This window comes from Onychostruthus taczanowskii, unplaced genomic scaffold (genome assembly GCF_017590055.1).
Source record: "Onychostruthus taczanowskii isolate IOZ18803 unplaced genomic scaffold, ASM1759005v1 scaffold70, whole genome shotgun sequence".
NCBI classification, from domain to species: domain Eukaryota; kingdom Metazoa; phylum Chordata; class Aves; order Passeriformes; family Passeridae; genus Onychostruthus; species Onychostruthus taczanowskii.
The window spans coordinates 398,206-416,170 of record NW_024504787.1 but is presented as its reverse complement, the minus strand read 5'-3'; the positions used below and the strand labels follow the sequence as shown (position 1 = coordinate 416,170).

Here is a 17,965-nt window from a genome sequence, read left to right as displayed (position 1 = left end):
CTTTGTCACCCACGATGGACATCCCCAGCTGGGCTTGGAGTGCAGCTCCAGAGGGAGGTGAAAGGGGAGGCTGGTGCAGAGCTGGAGCAGAACTTTTGCAGGAACATCAGGGCTTTGCCAGTGTCCACAGGAGGACGTTTTGTGGTCACATCCAGGCTGAGGGAAGAGGTTTTCCTGCCCTGGATCCTGCCCTGAGCCAAGCATGTCGGAAGGGTCAAGTCCCTTCTTCACAACACTCCTGAAGTAATCCAAGGTCTGCTTCCAGGCTATCGTGGTGTGATTGAGTACAAGTCCTTTAGCACCCATCTGTTATCTCTTAATTAAAGTTTCTTTCTAATTATTTTTTCTTGTCAAGAGCGAAGCTGCTGACACCAGGGATTTACCAAAGTAGAGCAAACAAATGCGGTCTCTGCTTTCTGCAACTCTTCATTAATGGACAAAATTAACTTGGAGCAGTCCATATCTTTGGCTACATCAATGACACTTAATTATGCTTGTTTCCTTACAAAGATATATCCAGTTTTAAATCACTTGTGGAAGAAGTGCCTCCTTAAGCATGAAATTTCTTCTCCTTGAAGGAAGATTTCTGCTGGCAAGAAAAGCTGTGCAAAGACCAAGTGGCATCACAGGGAATAGATGTGAGATCAAGAGTAGGGTGTGCTTTGGGAAGCTGGTGTCAGGAAACCCTCTCCATGGCCAGGGGCTGCTTCATCTCAAGAAGGGCAGACCTCAGGGGCTGTCAGGCTGCACAGGGGAGTGGAGCCACTGACATTCCTTGGACACAGTTGGTGCTGCTCAGGCCAGTGGGCGTGGGTCCTGGAGCAAGGGAGAGGCCACAGGATTGCGCCACTACCCTGTTCCATGACTGGAGAAGGCCAGGAACATCCTCCCACAGAGGCTGGTCAGGCCACCTCTCTGTCCCCTTGCCCTCTCCATCCTCTGGGGCTCTGTGCTCATCTCCTGTGGGCTGATTCATCTCATTTATCATGGGAAGTTGAGGAATGAAAGACCCTTCTGGTTTATATGCTTGGAAAGCTCTTGGTGTAGCCCTGGCACTGTGTAAATATTAAATGTATAATTTATTCTGTACACAGACAGCTAACTAGCTGCTGAGACAATTATTTGTGGCTGGTTTCTCTGCTGTGGGAGGGACATATGAAGGCCCAGTGGGGTGATGTGGAGGCCTCTGTCCAAGGACATGTATGTAGTGCTCTGTCCCACTGCAGAAGTGCTCCATGCCCTGTCAGAGAATGTGGGGACCTGGCCTTTCTCACTGTGTTGGTTTCACCATCTGCAAAAGAAGGGCAGAGCCAGAGGCTGTGGAACCTGCAGAGTGCTCTTTCCTCTCCCCAGGAATGCTGCAGTGCCTTTCTTTTGCTCCTTCTCTGCTTACACAAGCCACAGCCCTGCAGTGCATTTTGGCAGAGTGCTCAGAGGGAATATTTGTCCCAGTCTGCCTGCAAATCGCTGTGACAGTGAGATTTTGGCCCTGTGTCTGCTGGATGCTGTCTTGCCACAGGCCCTGGCTGAAAGACCCCCATTAAAGGGCTGTGGTGAGCGCTGGTGCCAGGAATGCAAACCATCCTCTCCACTTCCTCTGCTCCATGTTCCAGTGACCCCTCAGGCCTCTGGGCATAGACCCCCAGAGCCACATCTGTGGCTCCACACATGCCAGTGCCCAGCAGCATTCCTGCCATGCCTGGCAGCTGCCCATGCTGGCTGGGTGGGAGCCTCAGCTGGAGCAAAGGCACAGGAGATGGAGTGGGACAGTCCCAAGAGGAGTTCTGCTCCTTCCTAGTACAGTGCCCGCCAGGGCAGTGCTCCCCTTTTTGCAGGATTTCTTTGTGCTGCTTCCCTTCCAGTTTTGATGTAGGTAAAGATTTCCTGAAGGAGGATGAGGTTTCTATTTGATTTCCAGCTGGATGGGTTTGGGAAGCATAGAATATATTTCCATGGGCCCCATGTCTCAGCTGCTTTGTCTCATTTTCCCTCCACATCTCTCTGCTGGATGGCTGTCTGCTGCCCTGTTGGTCTCTGTTGCCTGTTGCAGGACCTATCAAGCTGCCACTCATCATTGCTAGTGCAGCAAAGCAGCTCACACAGCTCATTTCACCAAGCTGCCCCAAGCTCATTACTAGAATGTGTATGTTTATTCCACAACTAGAAGCTCTGAATGCTTATTCCCATCATCCTTCCACTACAATTTTTTCAGAGATGTGGGTAAAGCTGTAATTTCTCCCATTATGCATCACCATGGCTCCTTTCTAGATCTGGAACTTCATGCTATGCCTGACAGGTGTGCTGTGCCTGGAGGAGGATGTGGCCCATAGTGGGCTTGGATGCTGAGAGGCATGTTGCTGGTTGGAGTGCAGCCCCTCTATGATGACATCACAGCCCTGTGATGTCACTTGATCCAAAAGCCAGCATGCTTTGGAGAAGCAGGGTGGTGTAGGGGCAGGGCAGGGCAGCATCTTGAAGTGCCAGTTGTAGCCAGTGATCAAATCCATGTTGCTGGGAGGGAATCTTTGGAAGTGTCTAGTCCAGTGCCCCACTTGGAAAAGCTCTGTCCTCAGCAGAAGACCAGATCAGCCATGGCTTTGCCAACAGAGCCCTGACAAACCCCATGGATGAGAATCCTCCCTCTCTGTGGGTACCTGTCCCAGTGCTGTGGTACCCTTCAGGAGAATAAATTATCATCCATGTGCAGCTCAAATCTTCCACCAGGACACTCCTGTCACCAGCTGATATCCATCCAAAAGGGCTGGTCCTGCAGGACAGGCACCATCGTGGTCATTGATCCCACAGGTTACCAGTGACATGGTGACCAGGAGTGTGGACAAACCTCCCTTCCCTCCAAGGCAGCTGTGGAGCTCTGGGTGCATTCCTAGCCTGCAGGAAGTGGAGAGTCCCAGTGGAGCTCTGGTCACCCCTGCTCATCCCCATCCTACAGCAGAGCTGCTGTTCTCAGTGGAAGACAGGCTTCTCCAGCATTTCAGGGGAGCTGTCCCCATGGTGCCCCTACCCAAAGGGGCTGCCACACATCTGATGTCACTGTGGTTGGGTGGGACTCCCACACCTGGCATGGCACAAGGGAGGACATGAGGACTTGTCTCTGCTCCAGTAAGATCCTCAGCAAACCCTGCTGGAAGAAATGCCTCCTCTGAAGCTGTGCTTTGGGTTTCTCCTTCATCAGGAACCTTAAATCATTGCCTTGGAAAGGAGCATTGCTTTCAAAGACCTGTCTTCCAGGAATGGCTCGCTCAGCCCTTCTGGATGAATGCCAATGTCTTTGTACTGTGTTTAAGGAAACAAGTCAAGGTGACTTTTTTCCTTCCCAACATAGTCCTTCAGCCACTAGCTACAGAAAAGCTCTCAGCCACAGTCCTGAGAGGCAGAACTGAGCATCCCAGAGTTTTCCCCCCATCTCAGTTCTTCTCTGGAAATAGGCACCGAGCAAGCAGGAGCCAGGCAAGGGAGGCAGGTCTGTGGATCCTTCACTGCACTGAGCCTTTCTCCGTGCAAGGCTGGTGGGTAGTGCAATAGTGCGTGTCAGAGCTCCAGTGTCTCTGATAAGCAGAATTCCAAGTGTAAGGGCAGGATAGTCAATGTTTGTGTGAGCCAACAGGAAATGGGAAGACAAACCCCAAAACCTCTTTACCTTATGCAGTAGAAGAAATTAGAGAACCTGAGTAAGATGTTTGAATTCTTACTGAAACTCTGATATCTGTACTTGTCTATCCACACATGTGCCTAGTCATCTGTCTGTCCATCCGTTCATCATCCAACCATCCATCCACATCCAGAGCCATTCAAGTAGCCAGCCATCTACCCAACACCATCACATTCACTGTCCTCCCATGCCTTCTTTCCTCCATTCCATCTGTGCCCATCCAGCCTGTTGTCCATCTGTCTGTCGTTACACACATTCATCCATGCACTGTCTTCTTCCACTTCTGCCTATCTGCCTCTGGATCTGGTCCTGTTCCAGCTACCCCTCCTCGCACAGATGCTTCATCTTAGATGTTCTCCCCTCTTTCTGCCTGTCAGTACATTCTCACAGCTTTTTAAAGACCCTTGAAATACATTTTTTTGGTCAGCAGTTTCCCAAAGGTTTCCATCTTTGTCTAGTGCAGAAATGGCCCTGAGGCATCCCACCAGCAACTTACTCACAACATACCAGTTTTTCCTTGTCTTTAGCGCCCCCTTTTCCAGCAGGGATACCATCCCCAAAGTTGCTCTATTCCTGTCAGAAGCAGGTATCCTGACAGACCATCTGCAGGATGCCTGAGACCTGCCAGACACACCTCCAGAACCAGCTTTGCAGATGGGATCAGGATATGGGCTTAGACACAAGGAATGCTGGATCATATCCATGTTGTCCCACCTATCAGTGGGACCCAGGAGCTGATGTCTGGAGAGGGAGAAAAGAGAGGAGAAGCCTTGGAGGTGCTTATCCCATCCGTCTCCACTATCAGCTGCTTGCAATCTCCCAAGGCTCACTGGGCAGCTCAGTGTTTTAGGTCATCTGCTGTGAATTCATTTGCTCACTGTTCCCCCCTTCAATGTTGACATCAACAGCATCTGATGGATGTAAATTTCTGTAATTTAATCTCAATTCGTGCAAAAAACAAAACAAAACAAAAAAAAAAAAAAACAAAACCAAACTACTTTCTATTTCTTGTCTTGCTCCCCCTTATTTTATTACGAGAAAGAGCAAGCAGTCCTTCTCTATTTGTCCTCCTTACATACCGAGGGATGCTGTGCTCATAACAGCATGGGGACAGGTTTGCTCATGGCTTTTGAGTTACACTGCTTTCCATTTTGGGTTTGAGTTCTCGGTCACCACTGAGCTGATGTTTTCAGGAAAGGGAGTGTGATGACTCCAAGGTGGGTTCCCATGAAGGCTGTGGCACATTTGAACTCATGAGTGTGTAGGGGAAGGAAGGCTGCATGCATTCCACTGCACGTTAATCAACACAGGGTTGCTGCCTGGTGGTCTGTACCCTGATGTCCTTCTGCAGCCCTTTGGAACCCAGCTGTGCTTTGGCTGCCCTGACAGCCTCAGCAGCACTCCGTCTTCTCTCTGCCCTGACCCCTTTTACCTGTGAGTTACGAGGGCGTTGGGCAGATCTGATCCAGCTTGGATCTCCATCAGACTTCAGCAGTGACATCTTCTACTGCTAGATTTTACAGCTTGTTTTCACCTTTGGTCTCGTGACTTTAGCTGCTATAAATCCTCACAAGGACTTTCCCTGTGTGTCAGGGCTGCTCAGTTTCCTTGGAAGGCACCTTGTCAAATGTGATTTGGAAGCCCGGGAGAATTTTGAGAACTGAACCACCCTTGTCTGTGCACAAAGGCTTGATGAAGACTTGAAGGAACATCATCCCCATTCATCCTCCCGTCCTGCTTCACCCTGTGTCATGCACACGCACTCACGTGGTTTTATCCTTGCCACATGCAGCTCAGCACAGCCAAGTGTAGCAACACAGGAAATACTCAGTTGCCAAGGATCATTAATGAATGTCAGCTCCAGCTCCTGTCCAGAAACCTGAGAAAATTCAATTAGGCAGCTGGTGCCCAATGAGCTGTGTTGCCCCACTCGTGAGCTGCTACATCAAACAGCTCAGCAAGCATCATGTTATTGTGGAAAGAAAAGAAAACCCAGACAGGGAGACAAAGAGCACTGCATGCACCATGCAGCTGTGCCTTTCCACAGCACAGCACAGTCAGGTTGCAATCCTCCTGCCTGGTTTGCTGGATAGGGAATTGCAAGGAGAATTACCTGCTTGCCATCTGCGCTAGTAAATACATGGAGTTTGCTGGTGACAAGTCCTGGGGCTGTGTCATCTCTCTGCTGGGAGTTTGTGATACATGCATTTAGTTTGTGTCCTGGAACAAGTCACCTGGAACACGACTGGCAATGTCCTGTGTGTCTGGCTGTGCTGTGGGGTGTTTGGCTGGTGAGCCACACGTGCAGCCCTGACATGTGTTCACCATAGCAAAGTTGAGAGGAAGCCATCCTGTGGGTGGAGGTGGTCCATGATCCTCTGGTATTTGTCAGCTGGTCCACTCTAGTCTAAAATAAGTCATGGCTGGGGATAGGAGCAGAACTTGGTCTTCCCTGTTCACCAGCAAAGTGTCACTCCACACCCCAGTCCTTCTCTTTTACTTCCCAGATGGGAAGCTAATATCTTGTTTCGAAGGCAGCAGTGCTGAGGGGCTCTGAGCTCACTGTTTTTCCCCTTTTCCTTCCCACAGACAGCCACATCCAGTATGAGCGGGTAGGTGCAGACGTGACCATGAAGTGTGGCTCCATGGACTGGGATGCAGCCGTGACCTGGACAGCCAATGGCACCGACATCGATGAGTCCCACCTGAACGGGTCCTACCTGATCCTCAAGAATGTTGACCTGTCACAGAGTGGCCAGTACTCCTGCTACGAGGGCTCCTCCTGGCACCTCAAATACCAGACCACCCTGAGGGTGGGAAGTGAGTACCCCAGCATGTCACATTAAGGGGGGCAGTCTCTGCTCCCATACTGACTCCCACAGCCCCACTCCTGCTGTGCCAGCCCCTCTGCTTTCTGTACATGGGGCTGTCCTCTGCACAGCAGTGTATGAGGTCCTCATGGCATACTAATCCCAGCTGGAATCAGCCACTCTGCCCCAAGCTTTGGATCAAAGCCAGTAGATTAAATGATGCCTCAAGAATAATTTGAGAAGGGATGTAACTTCTCCCTCTAGCCCTGTGACACAACAACCATCTCTGTAGGTGGAAAGAGCTGTCAGAGAGGATTGCAGTCAGCAAGGAGAAGCCCTGTCTGGGATTACTGCAGTGTGGTTGTTTCAGAGGAGCACCCAAAAGGTTGTAGGATCCTGGGTGCACAGGTGTGCTGGAGGACAGCTGCTCATTCCTCAGCATTTTGCGTATCTCCAGCACGGGATGAGAGGATTCCTGCGCCTTGGTGGGGGAGATAAGAGTTCTGCTGTATTTCACATGATGCTGAGAGCTGATAGCAGCTGTGTGTTTTGAGGGCTGCTGTGTTTGTACAGCTGATAGCAAGTGTGTGTTTTGCAGCACGGCGTGCGGAACTGGCAGCCGTGGGTGTCTGGGAGCACCAGCCGGCATAGCTGGCTGTGGGATGCTAACTGTGATGCACCAGCTGGGAGCCCCGCCATCTAGGGATGTGTCATGTAGGTGGCTGTATGTTCCCAGGTTTGGAAGACACAGCAGAGTCTTTCTCTACTCCTTATCTCACCTTCTGCACCTGGCATCAGAGCCACAGTGGTGTTTCCATCCTAGGCCATGATCCAGAGACAGAGGGTCCCAGGAGGGTCTGTGTAACAAATATGAAAATAAAGCATGAGAGGTTCACTGCACCTAAAGATTCAAATCTTAGAGATGCTCTACAGTGTCCAACTCACTTAAGGTCATGTGGGATGGATCCTGGTGTCTGGGCCAAGGAGAAGGGATGCTGGAAGGAGCTGGAAGGGGATGTGAGAAGCAGATAAGGGGAAGCAGTCAGCACAGGGCAGAGTTTACACCAGTGAGTGGATGAGGGGGGTGGCAGACAAAAGGCTACTGCCACTGCCTAACAAATGAGTCAGGGGCTTTTTAGCTGCATTATGGTCAGGAGGTGTTCACAGTTCAGAGCCAGAAAAGGCAGGAGCTGGGTGCAGTGCAGGCAGCAGCACAAGGAGGTTGTGCAGTTCCTCTGCTTGGGCATGTGTTCACCAAATCCCATCTAGGGAGAGGTCCCAGGCTGTGTCAGTGCTGCAGCCCGGGCCTGCAGGAAGCAAGGGGAGTGGGGAGACGTCCACAGTCTCCAGCCACCTCCCCTGCAGCTGTGGCACCGCTGTGATTTTGCAATGGCTCCTCCATCTGCTAAGCACCTCGCTAACAGTAATCCCTGTCAATCCACTCAGGGACCCTTGGGAATTGCTCAGCGTTGGAGCCCAAATCCTGCTGTTCCCTATTACTGTGTGTTCCCATTTGCTGGACAGTCACAGCCCCCTGAGCACTGGGCAGCTGAGAAGCCCAGTTGGACACTGCTGGGGCCAGCAGCCCCTGGAGAAAGGGTGACAAATAAATAAACAAGTGTCTGGCGTTGTTAACACAATTAACTGTGCAAGGAACTAATCAGGTGAGACACTTTTAGTGGTAATTAATTTAACTGTCTGGATTTTAATTTAACATTCTCTGTGAGGTTTCTCTTCCCAGTGCTGCACCCCCAGCTCCTGCCTCCCCCACCCCACCCTAAGTGTCCTGGCTCTGCTGGAAATGATTGGTTCCCTGGAGGTGTGAGGATTCATTCAAGGGAGTGGGTTTGGGAGCATCCCAGCAGGGAACAGAGATGCACTTGGGCATGTAGCTGGAGTGACTTGTGGGAGGTTTGCAGCATGGCCCTGTGGTAGCATTGCTGCTGCAGTTGAGTGCATTGGGAGCCCAGACCTGGGATTTGAGGGATCTTGGACTCATTTCGTTCCAATTGCATGGGAAATTAAATGAAAACATGCCTCTGCCTGCATTTTTCTCTTTTGCTGGGGCAACAAGAAAGATGACTGCAGTGAGAGTGAGGGGCTGGGGCTGCACGTGGAGAAGTGCTGGGGACCTCATTAAATAAATTACGGTACCTGGAATGTGCTCCCTAGGCAAGGCAGGAGTGCTCCTGAGCATACAACACCACAGGGAGGATGTGTAGAGGGAGCAGAGAAGGGTTGAGGACCAGGAAAGGGTGTCAATTAGCAAAGAAAGCTCTGTCGTGGGGGTCAGCGAGCACAGGGATAAAGGGAGACGTGCCAGGAGTCAAGCTGAGCGAGACCTTGCAGAGGAAATGAAAAGGGGGGTTAGCCATATAAATACAGAGCAAACGAGGAGAGAAGAGCAGAGTTGGTTCTGCAGACAGGTTTCAGGGGAGATTAAACATAAGCTCAGCAGAGCCTGATACCAAATGAACCCCACTGGGTCTGAGCAGCGATGCTGAGAGCAAGGGCAGCACAGGCTAAGGGAGAGGAGGGAGCATAAAACCTGGAGGTTATCCTCTGTTCTGGAGGCACCTTCAAAGACCACAATGCACGGAAGGCTTGGGGAGCACCTCATCCCCATGTGAGGACATCTGTTCATTAGCAAGGCTCATTAGCAGCTGAGAGGCCAGTGGTGGTACCCAGTGCAACGTGTCTCCTGTGCCGGAGCGAAGGAAAAGTCCTCGTCAGACAGCCTGACCCCACAGCACAGTAGGGCTGCGTGGTGCACTTGGAAGAGGGAGCAATTAAAGATGGAGACAAATGGAAAATGGGAAAAAAACACAAGGGGGGCTTGCCAGGGATATATCACAGCAGATTAACCTGATAGCTCTCTTTGATAAGGAAACTGGTTTTCTAAGCCCAGAAATGTGGTCAGTGTAGTCTGTCTTGACTTCAGTGAAGAATTTGCTATGGTGCCACATGGGAAATTATGAGTTAAACCAGAGAAAATGTGGATTAGTATGAGAATTGGAACACAGCTTAGGAAATAGCTACAGGGGATCAGATTGTGCTGAAAGGGGGAGCTCCTGGAAGGGATGGGGAAACTTTGGCACCACGTTTGGACTGTATTTGGGCCACTCTCTGAGGTGTTATCTGTAATGGCTCTGGCCCACAAGGACCAGGGGCTTTGGTTGGGTATGCCAGTGGCTAAGGAGGGAAAAGAGGATATCTGGGGCGGGGATTACATGCTGAAGGGACCAGCATGCTACATTAATGGTGCAGGCACAAATGTGTGGAGGTGTTTTATCAGTGTGCTTCATCAGAGGGGAGGGAAGGCACAGATAGCTCATCTGATCCCTGAGAAGGGTTTGACACCCAAGAGCACATCATGGGGGATGTGGCTGGGAGCCCAGCACACCTGGGAACTGTGCAGAGGCTGGGGGTGGCTGGGCTGTCTCACTCACTGCAGAGATGGGAGCACTGGTGCACATGTGGTGGGACAGTGTGCATTCAGGGATGGCGAGGAGGGATCCCCAGGCTTGTCTATTGCTAAAGGTCCCAGGTCAGCCACCTACAAGGCATGCATCCTCCTCAGCACAAATTGGCCTGGGGGAAGCTGGCACTTCTCCAGGGGAAACCTCTTCCAGGGCACTTTGAGCAGTGACTTGTTGGTCTGCCCCTTTCTTCAAGCAGCTGTGCATGAGGTGAAGGACAGGAGAACAGCCAGGTGTTTATCTTCAGCGATCACCTGCCCTGCAGCCTGAGAGCAGCAGATGCCCATGTGTGGCCAGAAGCAGGAGAGAGGTCCAGGTCTTTTTACACACCAGGCATCCCTGGCCTGAGCTCAGGGCTGAGCACCAGGAGCAGGGCAGGAGGGAGCACAAGGCTCTGGGTAACAGGAGTGTGGTGGCGGGCTCCTGGCTGCCCCCACAAGCCACAGCTCTGCGTTTGGGAACGCGCAGCCGGAGGGCCCGGGGGTGGATATAACAAAGATGTTGGGAAATAATGCACTCTTGAGGTTTGGCACACGGCGCTGTGCGTTACAGAATGTTATAAAAATACTGCTAATGGGCCAGAGAGGAGTGGAAACGCGCGTCGGAAAGGCTGCCAGAAGCTGGAGAGTGCACATGAGAGAGGGGAGGCCTTGTGTGCAAAGGAGGGAGGGAGGGAGGCAGCCAGGGCAGGCACCCTCCTTCTGCTCCCATCCCTCCATCCCTTTCTAACATACTTATCTCCGTTCCCACCCCGCACCTCCTCCCCTTTGCCCTTCTGTCCTGCTTTGGGGATGCCCAAGCTCTGGTGGACATGCATCTGACCCTCATGATTCGGCCTGCTGCCCAAAAAGGCTGCTGCCTGACATGATGGAGTGCAAGCATGGGAGAGGAAATACAGCAGAATCCCCTCCAGCAGCAGGGGCACAGATTGGGATGCAGGCACTGGAGTTGTCTTCATGTTGCTGTTGTGGCCTGGGGTCTTGCAGCCTGGTGCCAGCCCCAGCGCTGTCCCATGGGCATTGCTGCCTCCCAGGCCATGGATGTGGGAGAGGGACTGGCAGAGTACAAGCAGTCCCAGGCTGGCCTGCTTCCTCCATGCCTGTCACTGCAGTGGCTGGCGAGAGAAAGAGGAAAAAACATGCGGTTTGACGGAAAATGACATGGAAAAAACAACCAAATTAACAGAAAAACAAACAAAGCAAAACCAGAGAGAGGGAGGGGGAAAGGGGCAAAGCAACAGGAACCACATGTGAGCGGGGAGGCCAGGAGAGCCGGAGTGTTCTCTGGACTGATTAGCAAGCAATCAAACATCGGCCACTAATAAATAATCAGAGCCTCCCTTTTCTCTGCCTTAGAAGTCTTTTTCCTCCCAGCTGGGCTCCAGCTGCAACCAGAGGGTTGTACTGCAAGTTTGCATCTATTTTTTGTTGTTATTTTTAAAACTTTTTTTTTTTTTCTGTTTCACCTATCCAAAACAAAGAAGCAGAACAAGAAGGTAGTGACCTCTCCATGTAAGACATGTGCCTCTGGCTCCACTAGGGCAGGCATGAGCATCCCATGTTGGGCACTAGCTAAAGAGTGGAGGAAGGTAGTCCCAGGTGTGTCCCTGCCTGTTTCCATGGCTTGGTTGGGTGGCAAAAAACTGCAGGAGGGCACTGATGACGTGCCAGCTTCGGAGAACAGAAGTTTGGTGGCACCAGCCTGGTGCTCCTGCCTGGATGCTGCTGGAGAAGCACAGGCTCGGGGTCAGCATGTGCAGATAGTTCCTTGCTCATGTCCAGTGATCTGTGATGCAGAGCTTTTTTTATTATTATTATTTTTTAAAAGCCCTTTTGATGGATTTTTTTCCCCTCTGAACTCTTCCAATCCTTTCCTGTGGTGATGTAAACTTAGGCTATTTCAGGACCAACAAGTTAAACATGACTGCAGCCATTCCCTGGCACCAGGGCCAGCTGGCAGGGAACACCACCCACCCTTTCAATTCATCCCTCTCTCCCTCCCAGCGTGCTCCTGCCCCTTGGGGATAGTCCCACACAAGGGAAACCCCAAGGCTGTGCCCAGCCAGTGCTACATTGAGGGCAGGACTACGTTAACGTGGACCAAACCTACGGCAAGGGCGGAGCTAATAAATTTAAATTTATATTCCAGAATCAGGACATGCACCCCAGAGCTGTTGGGTTCCTTACTGTGGAGGGTTTTTTCCTCCCATGTGCCTGAAGCACTGAGGGCTGGGTAGGTGCAGTGGTCCTGGGGTGATTCACAGCCAAGCATCACCCCCCCCGAATTCCTGAGAGCCACAGAAAGGGAGCACCAACAAGCTTGCAGGTGTGATTTGTTCTTTGAAATTCAGCTTTATTTCACAAGGCATGCAGGCTCTCATGTTGCTGCCTTCCCATGTTGCGCTGTTCGTGCATGACTGGGAGAATTCAGTGGATGAACTGGGCTGCTGCCTGCGACCAGATTTCGGGTCTTGGCCCTGCTGAGAGCTGAAAAGGCGTACTGGGTAACAGTATGCAAATTACTATCCCGGCTCTTTAAGGAGAAAGCCAAGAAAAACCCACCCAAAAACCCCACCACGCTCCCAGATGCAATTAGTCGTAATCGAATTAGGAGCCGGACTAGAAAAACAAACACGTTTGCAGGCAGCAGGCGACCTTTCCGCCCCGTTCGGTGGGCTGCAGGCTGCATGCCACAGCGGGAAGGGCTGAAGGGAGCCGTGCCCCGTGGCCCACGCGTGCACACACTCGTACGCTCGCACCCGCGCCCCGCTGCTCCTCTCCTCCTTCCCCTCGCTGGGCTGGGCAGCCAGCCCAGCTGCAGCATAGCAGAGTGATGCTTCCTTGGCTCGCTATGTAAAACATGATAATCTGGGGCAGCCGGTGTCAGAAACAATAAAAATATCCCCTCTCCCATGCTTATGGCTCCCCTCTTTCCATGGGGGAGTTGGGGACAGCAAGGAGCACGCGGTGATGGGGCCAGCGGAGCCTCACGGGGCGTTTATGAGTAGCCACGGCTCGGGACAACAGCACCAGCAGGTCTCCCCTGGCCTTGCCAATGCTGTTTGTGGGAGGAACGTGCCCAGGATGTGGCCAATGCATGCAGTGTCCCATTCCCACGTCCTGTCACCACTGGTACCTGAAGGGATGTGGCCCCACACTTGACCCCAGTGAGCAGTGAGCCCCAAACACTCCAGTGAGGTGTTGGGTGCTGTGGGGAGCTCGTGGTGGAGTCATGGCAGGAGCATCATGTGGCACAACACACAGAAGGTGTGAGAAGGGGAGAAGGTGGTCACTCCCTTGCCATCTTCCTTCCTTCAGAGTTTCAGGATTGCCAGCAATGAGCCAGAGCCAGGGATGGAGTGTCTATCAGAGAGAGGCTGCTTAAGATGCAGGAACCCTCTCAGTGAATGTGGGATCCTGAGGTTTGGACCTCCATGTGAAATGAGCCCAGAGGCTCTCTGTGCATCTTCTCCTGCAGCTGGGCTGGGAATAAGATCATGGGATAGGACTGAGAGGGAGCCTGGCTCCAGCTGCTGCGCTGGAGAAGAAAAGGAAAAAGGATTTTGGGGCTTGGCAGCTTCCTGGAAAACCCTCCCCATCCTTGCCTAGCATAAATACCAAATGCTGTATGCAGTACCAACATCCCATGTCCTGGGTGGATGGCAGCACAGCCTCCTTCTGCTCTCCTGAGATTTGTCTATGCTGCCCAACATGACAAAAACAGTTCTGTAATTAAAGAATCCAAAGTCCAGTCTAAACAGCTTCCCACAACCCTTGCTCTGCTGTGCCAGGAATTAAGGAAGCCTAGGGCTGGGAAGACAAACCCTCCTCCTTGGCTGGGGGATGGTGGCCATGGGTGGGGACCGTGACTGCTCTGGTGACTGGAGGGGACACACGCTGATTCTCTGTTTGCACTGGCCTCTGCTCCAGGAAGGATTTTATCTGAGCTGCTCCTAAGTGCCCCTTGTCAAAATATTTGGTCCAAGCTTCCTGCCGCCCACCAGCAATGTGTCCCCATCTTCCAGGGTCCTGGGAGGGGAGGAACAGGCCAGGATACAGCCACCTCCTGTCACTGCAGCTATGGGACAAGGAGCAAAAGAGCTGATGCTCCACGTGTGAATGCTGCTCTCCTTTCTCCACCATAGCTCCAAAGGGCTGTGGTAGTTAAATAAGATCACTCTTTGCTTCCCAGGAGGTGCTGAAAGAAGAAACCCCACCAATGTCACCAGCACGGGGTATAACTCTTGCCTGTCCCTGCCCACACGTGCCCATGTTTGCAGGCCCCCAGGCCAGGCGGTGTCACCAGGAATGGGAAGACCCCACAGTGGAGATCCTCGGTGTCCACATCCCTCCTGTCTGAAGGAAAGGAGATGGCAGGCAGCAGCAAAATCTCATCTTTTACCAGTATGCAAAGCTCTTCCATCTCTTTCTGAAACTTCTGGCAGTGGCTGGGAACAGTGGGGCCCAGCATGCAGTGAGGTGCCAGCCAAGGGCTCAGCAGGGTCAGGGCAAGGCCCAGGGTACATCAGCGTGAAAGACGCTGTCATTAGCTGTGGTTTCCCGAGCCGCTGCGTCTGCTGTAAATAATTCAGCAGACTAAATGTGTGCTAACAGCAGGTCAGAGGGAGCAGAGGAGAAGGAGCAGAGCTTTGGGCCTGGACAGCAGGGAAGGGCACCAGGATAAAGTGAGATTATTTTCCTCCTGTTAGCAGAACAGGGTGGTGTCTCTCCCCCGGAAAAGGAGTCAGAGGGTTCCCATGCCCAATGGATCCCTTTCCTCCCCAGTCCCTTCCTGAGCTGTCAGCATCAGTACCAGAGGCAACTGCAGGACAATTTCCAGTTGCTCTTGCTGCAAGCACTTTAATGCTGTTTAAACAATTACGCAGTTGATAAATTTTGACAAGAAGAGATAGAAATAGCCTGGGAGAGCCATGCAGTAGAAATGCTCTAAACAGATGTCCCTTTTCTCCCCCTCCTGTGCTCCCTGGGGGTCTTTATCATTTGCTGCCAACTGAACAAGGCAGCATTCGCATGAGTTAGGATGGTGGGGAGGGGGAGCAACGTGCCTTATTAAAATGGTTTATGATACCATGCCTAGGGTGACGGCCGCTTGTTTTCTCTTCAGGATGGTCTCCTCTGCACTGACGGGAGTCACACAGAGCCTGCTGAGCACGGGTAATGTCAGGCTGTGTGCCCCTCTCTCCACCAGCTCACAGGTGCCAGCCTGGGCAACCTGGCTGCTGATGATGCTGGGGAGGGAGAGGCGTGTTTGCCAAAAGCAAGTGAGCAATGACTAGCCAAGCAGCGTGGGGAAATCTGGTCTGGCTCTGGGAAACTGAAGGGCAGAGCCCAGCAGTGTGTGCACAGAACCTTGTGTCAGCAGGGACCAGCAGTGGCTCTCCAGCGCTGCAGTTTGCCCCAAGTGGCAGATGTGGAGGACAGAGAGATCACAAACCATGACTGGACCAGAGCCAGGTTCATAGAGAAACTCAGTGTCCTCTGTGGCTGAGTGTGGATGTGTAGGACAAGAAGGTGGATCCTCTGGAGGTTCACCTCTGGAGTACAGGAGATCACTCAAGGGGTCCATGCCAGGAAACTGTGAGGAGGTTTGGAGCTGTAGCTCAGACCTTGGTGCTGCATTTTTGCTCATGTTGGGCTGTCTTGTCTTGAGCATTCCCAGCCCTGGATGTTTTTCCTCTCCAGAGTTGGACAGCATGAGTAGCTTTGTACTGAGCACACCCCAACTCTGCACATTTGATGAGGAGCAGCTTTGCATGGCATGGCTTGTGACATGTCATGGATGCATCATGTCCTGTTGGTCAGGGAAGAAAGCAGAGGGTTGAAAGCAGCTCTCTGCCTTTTGGCTGCTTTCTGGATGCTGTGTGACCTGTGTTGGTCTGAGCCAATGGCTGCTTCCAGCAGACTGGAGCCAGGGATCTGTGAAATATTTTGTTTGTATGGTGGATGAGCTAGAACTTGCCATCTTTTGATGTCTTTGCAGTTGATGGGGTGCCATTCACTTTTTTTGGGAAATAGTTGCTCAGCCTTCCAGTGCAGAATTCAACCCTGCTCTTTCCATATGGACTCAAGCTGCTTCCCCTTCTCTCTGTGCCTGATTTCCCTGAGCTGCCAGCCAGGTGCAGCTGCCCTCTGAAAAGGCTCTTTGGCCTTAGCAGCCTCTTCCTCCTCTTTCTCTCTTGCTCACATGAAACCCAGGGACATGGACTCTAGTGCTGCACTGGGGACACAGGGCAGCCTGTGTCACCTCTCATTCCTCCCCCAGCTTGGTGTAAAACAGGGATGTCAGAGTCTAAATAAAAAGACAGAAGGAGAAATTAAGACAAAGACTGGGGAGGAATTTTCTGACACTGCAGAACTGGGCTTAAAAACCTGTGTGATGATTCTGTGTGAGGATGCCATCCTCACCCTCCAAGGCTTCCCAAATGGGGCCTCTGGGTTTGGACACCCCCAATGCCAGGACTCCCACCCACTGCAGCCCAGCCCAGGGACCTCTGATCACTCAGGTCTGCATCATAGTATGGTGTGGGACAGCTCCCAGGCAGCCAGCCTGGACGTGTGATAGGCAACCTCCCCTTTCTGCCACAGCCTTCATCATCCAGCCCTCCCTCCCATTCCTCCTCCCTTTCCTGGCCAGCATGTGGGTTTGCTTCTGCTTCTTCTAACAGAGTTGTGAATTCTGGGGAGAGAGGAATTCCCCTATCTCCAGCTGACCTGAAGCATTGCACTTAAGTGGCCAGATAAGGTCCAAAATCAGAAACCCCTGAGTTCTGGAAGCAAAGAGCATGGAGGGAGGAGCTGGTACTGTGGGCACCCCTGCTGTTCACATCGATGCAAAGCAGGTGTGATTATGCTGCTGGGCTGCTCTGTGCAAAAGCACCAGGCCGTTCCTTGCTGTGAGTGTCAGTGGTGATACACGACCCCTTTGCCAGCCCCACTTGCTTTGCCTGAGCAGCACAACCACACCAGCTTTGCTCCCATCTCCTCCAAAAGCTCAGGAGGGGAAGCACCACTTGCTTGTTTAGTTGCCAAAGCAGTGTTCATGGATGTGATTTTTGCCATGGTGGTGTGAGGACTGCTGTGTCAGCCCATGGAGGGTTTTGTGCAGAAGTGGAAAAGAGCAGTGGGCATTTTTCATGGGCATTAAAAATGGCACTGTGAGACATAGTCATTGCAGGCATCATTTTGCAGCATTTCCTTCTCCCACTTCCCTGTCTCTCAGCAAAACTCGGGGGTGATTCCCACTTGGAGTGAGCAGAGCAGTTGCCCAGGAACAGTGGCAGTATGAGGTGTGTGCTGCTACACACTTCCAGGGCTTAATTATGACCAAAAAATAGCAAAACAGCAGAGAGCACAGAAGACAGCTCCTGAAGGAGGATGCCAGGATGGAGGTGCCCCACACAGTGAGTTTGTGTTATGACAGGCTGGCCAAAAAGGGGACTCTTGGATCCAAGACTGAGCCAGCTCTGCCAACTGCTGCATATGTACAAACAAAGACAATATTAGATCCTTGCTTAGTTCCTGTGATGTTATCTAAGAAGTGATTTGAGAAGGACCCTGGGAAAACAGGAGTAAAGAAGGAACGTGAAGGGAGCAGGGGGAACTGCTAAAAGGAGAAAGACTTAAAATAGTCTGTTCAGTGACTTCAAGGGAAGCTGGAAAGATGCCTTGACTCCTTTTGGTAATTACCTCCAAGCAGAAAAGATACTGGGTACTAACCCAGCAAGCAAAGGCATAACTAGAGCCAATAACTGGAAGCTGAGCCACAACCGCATTTGAATTAGAAATGAGGCTCATATTTTTAATAGAAAAAATGATTAAGCATTGGAACAAGCTGCCAAAAGCCGTGTCGTCTCCTCTGTTGCTTGTTATCTGCAGAGCAAGGCTGGCTGCCTTGCTGAAAGATGGTTCTGTCAAACACAAGTTATTGGGCTCAATAGAGGGGTAATGGAGGGATGTAATGGCCTGTGCAACCCAGGAGGTCAGGTG

General features: G+C 51.9%; 1 protein-coding gene across 2 annotated transcripts in view; it reads left to right on the top strand.

Annotated features, from left to right (window-relative positions):
- The window catches only part of CNTFR (ciliary neurotrophic factor receptor), a 200,862-nt gene that overhangs the window by 138,042 nt on the left and 44,855 nt on the right, over window positions 1-17,965 (top strand). For both annotated transcript variants that reach the window (XM_041421948.1, XM_041421949.1), the window contains exon 5: window positions 6,260-6,490. In XM_041421948.1, coding sequence (XP_041277882.1) covers window positions 6,260-6,490 — 231 coding nt within the window. The remainder of the gene's footprint in view (window positions 1-6,259; window positions 6,491-17,965) is intronic.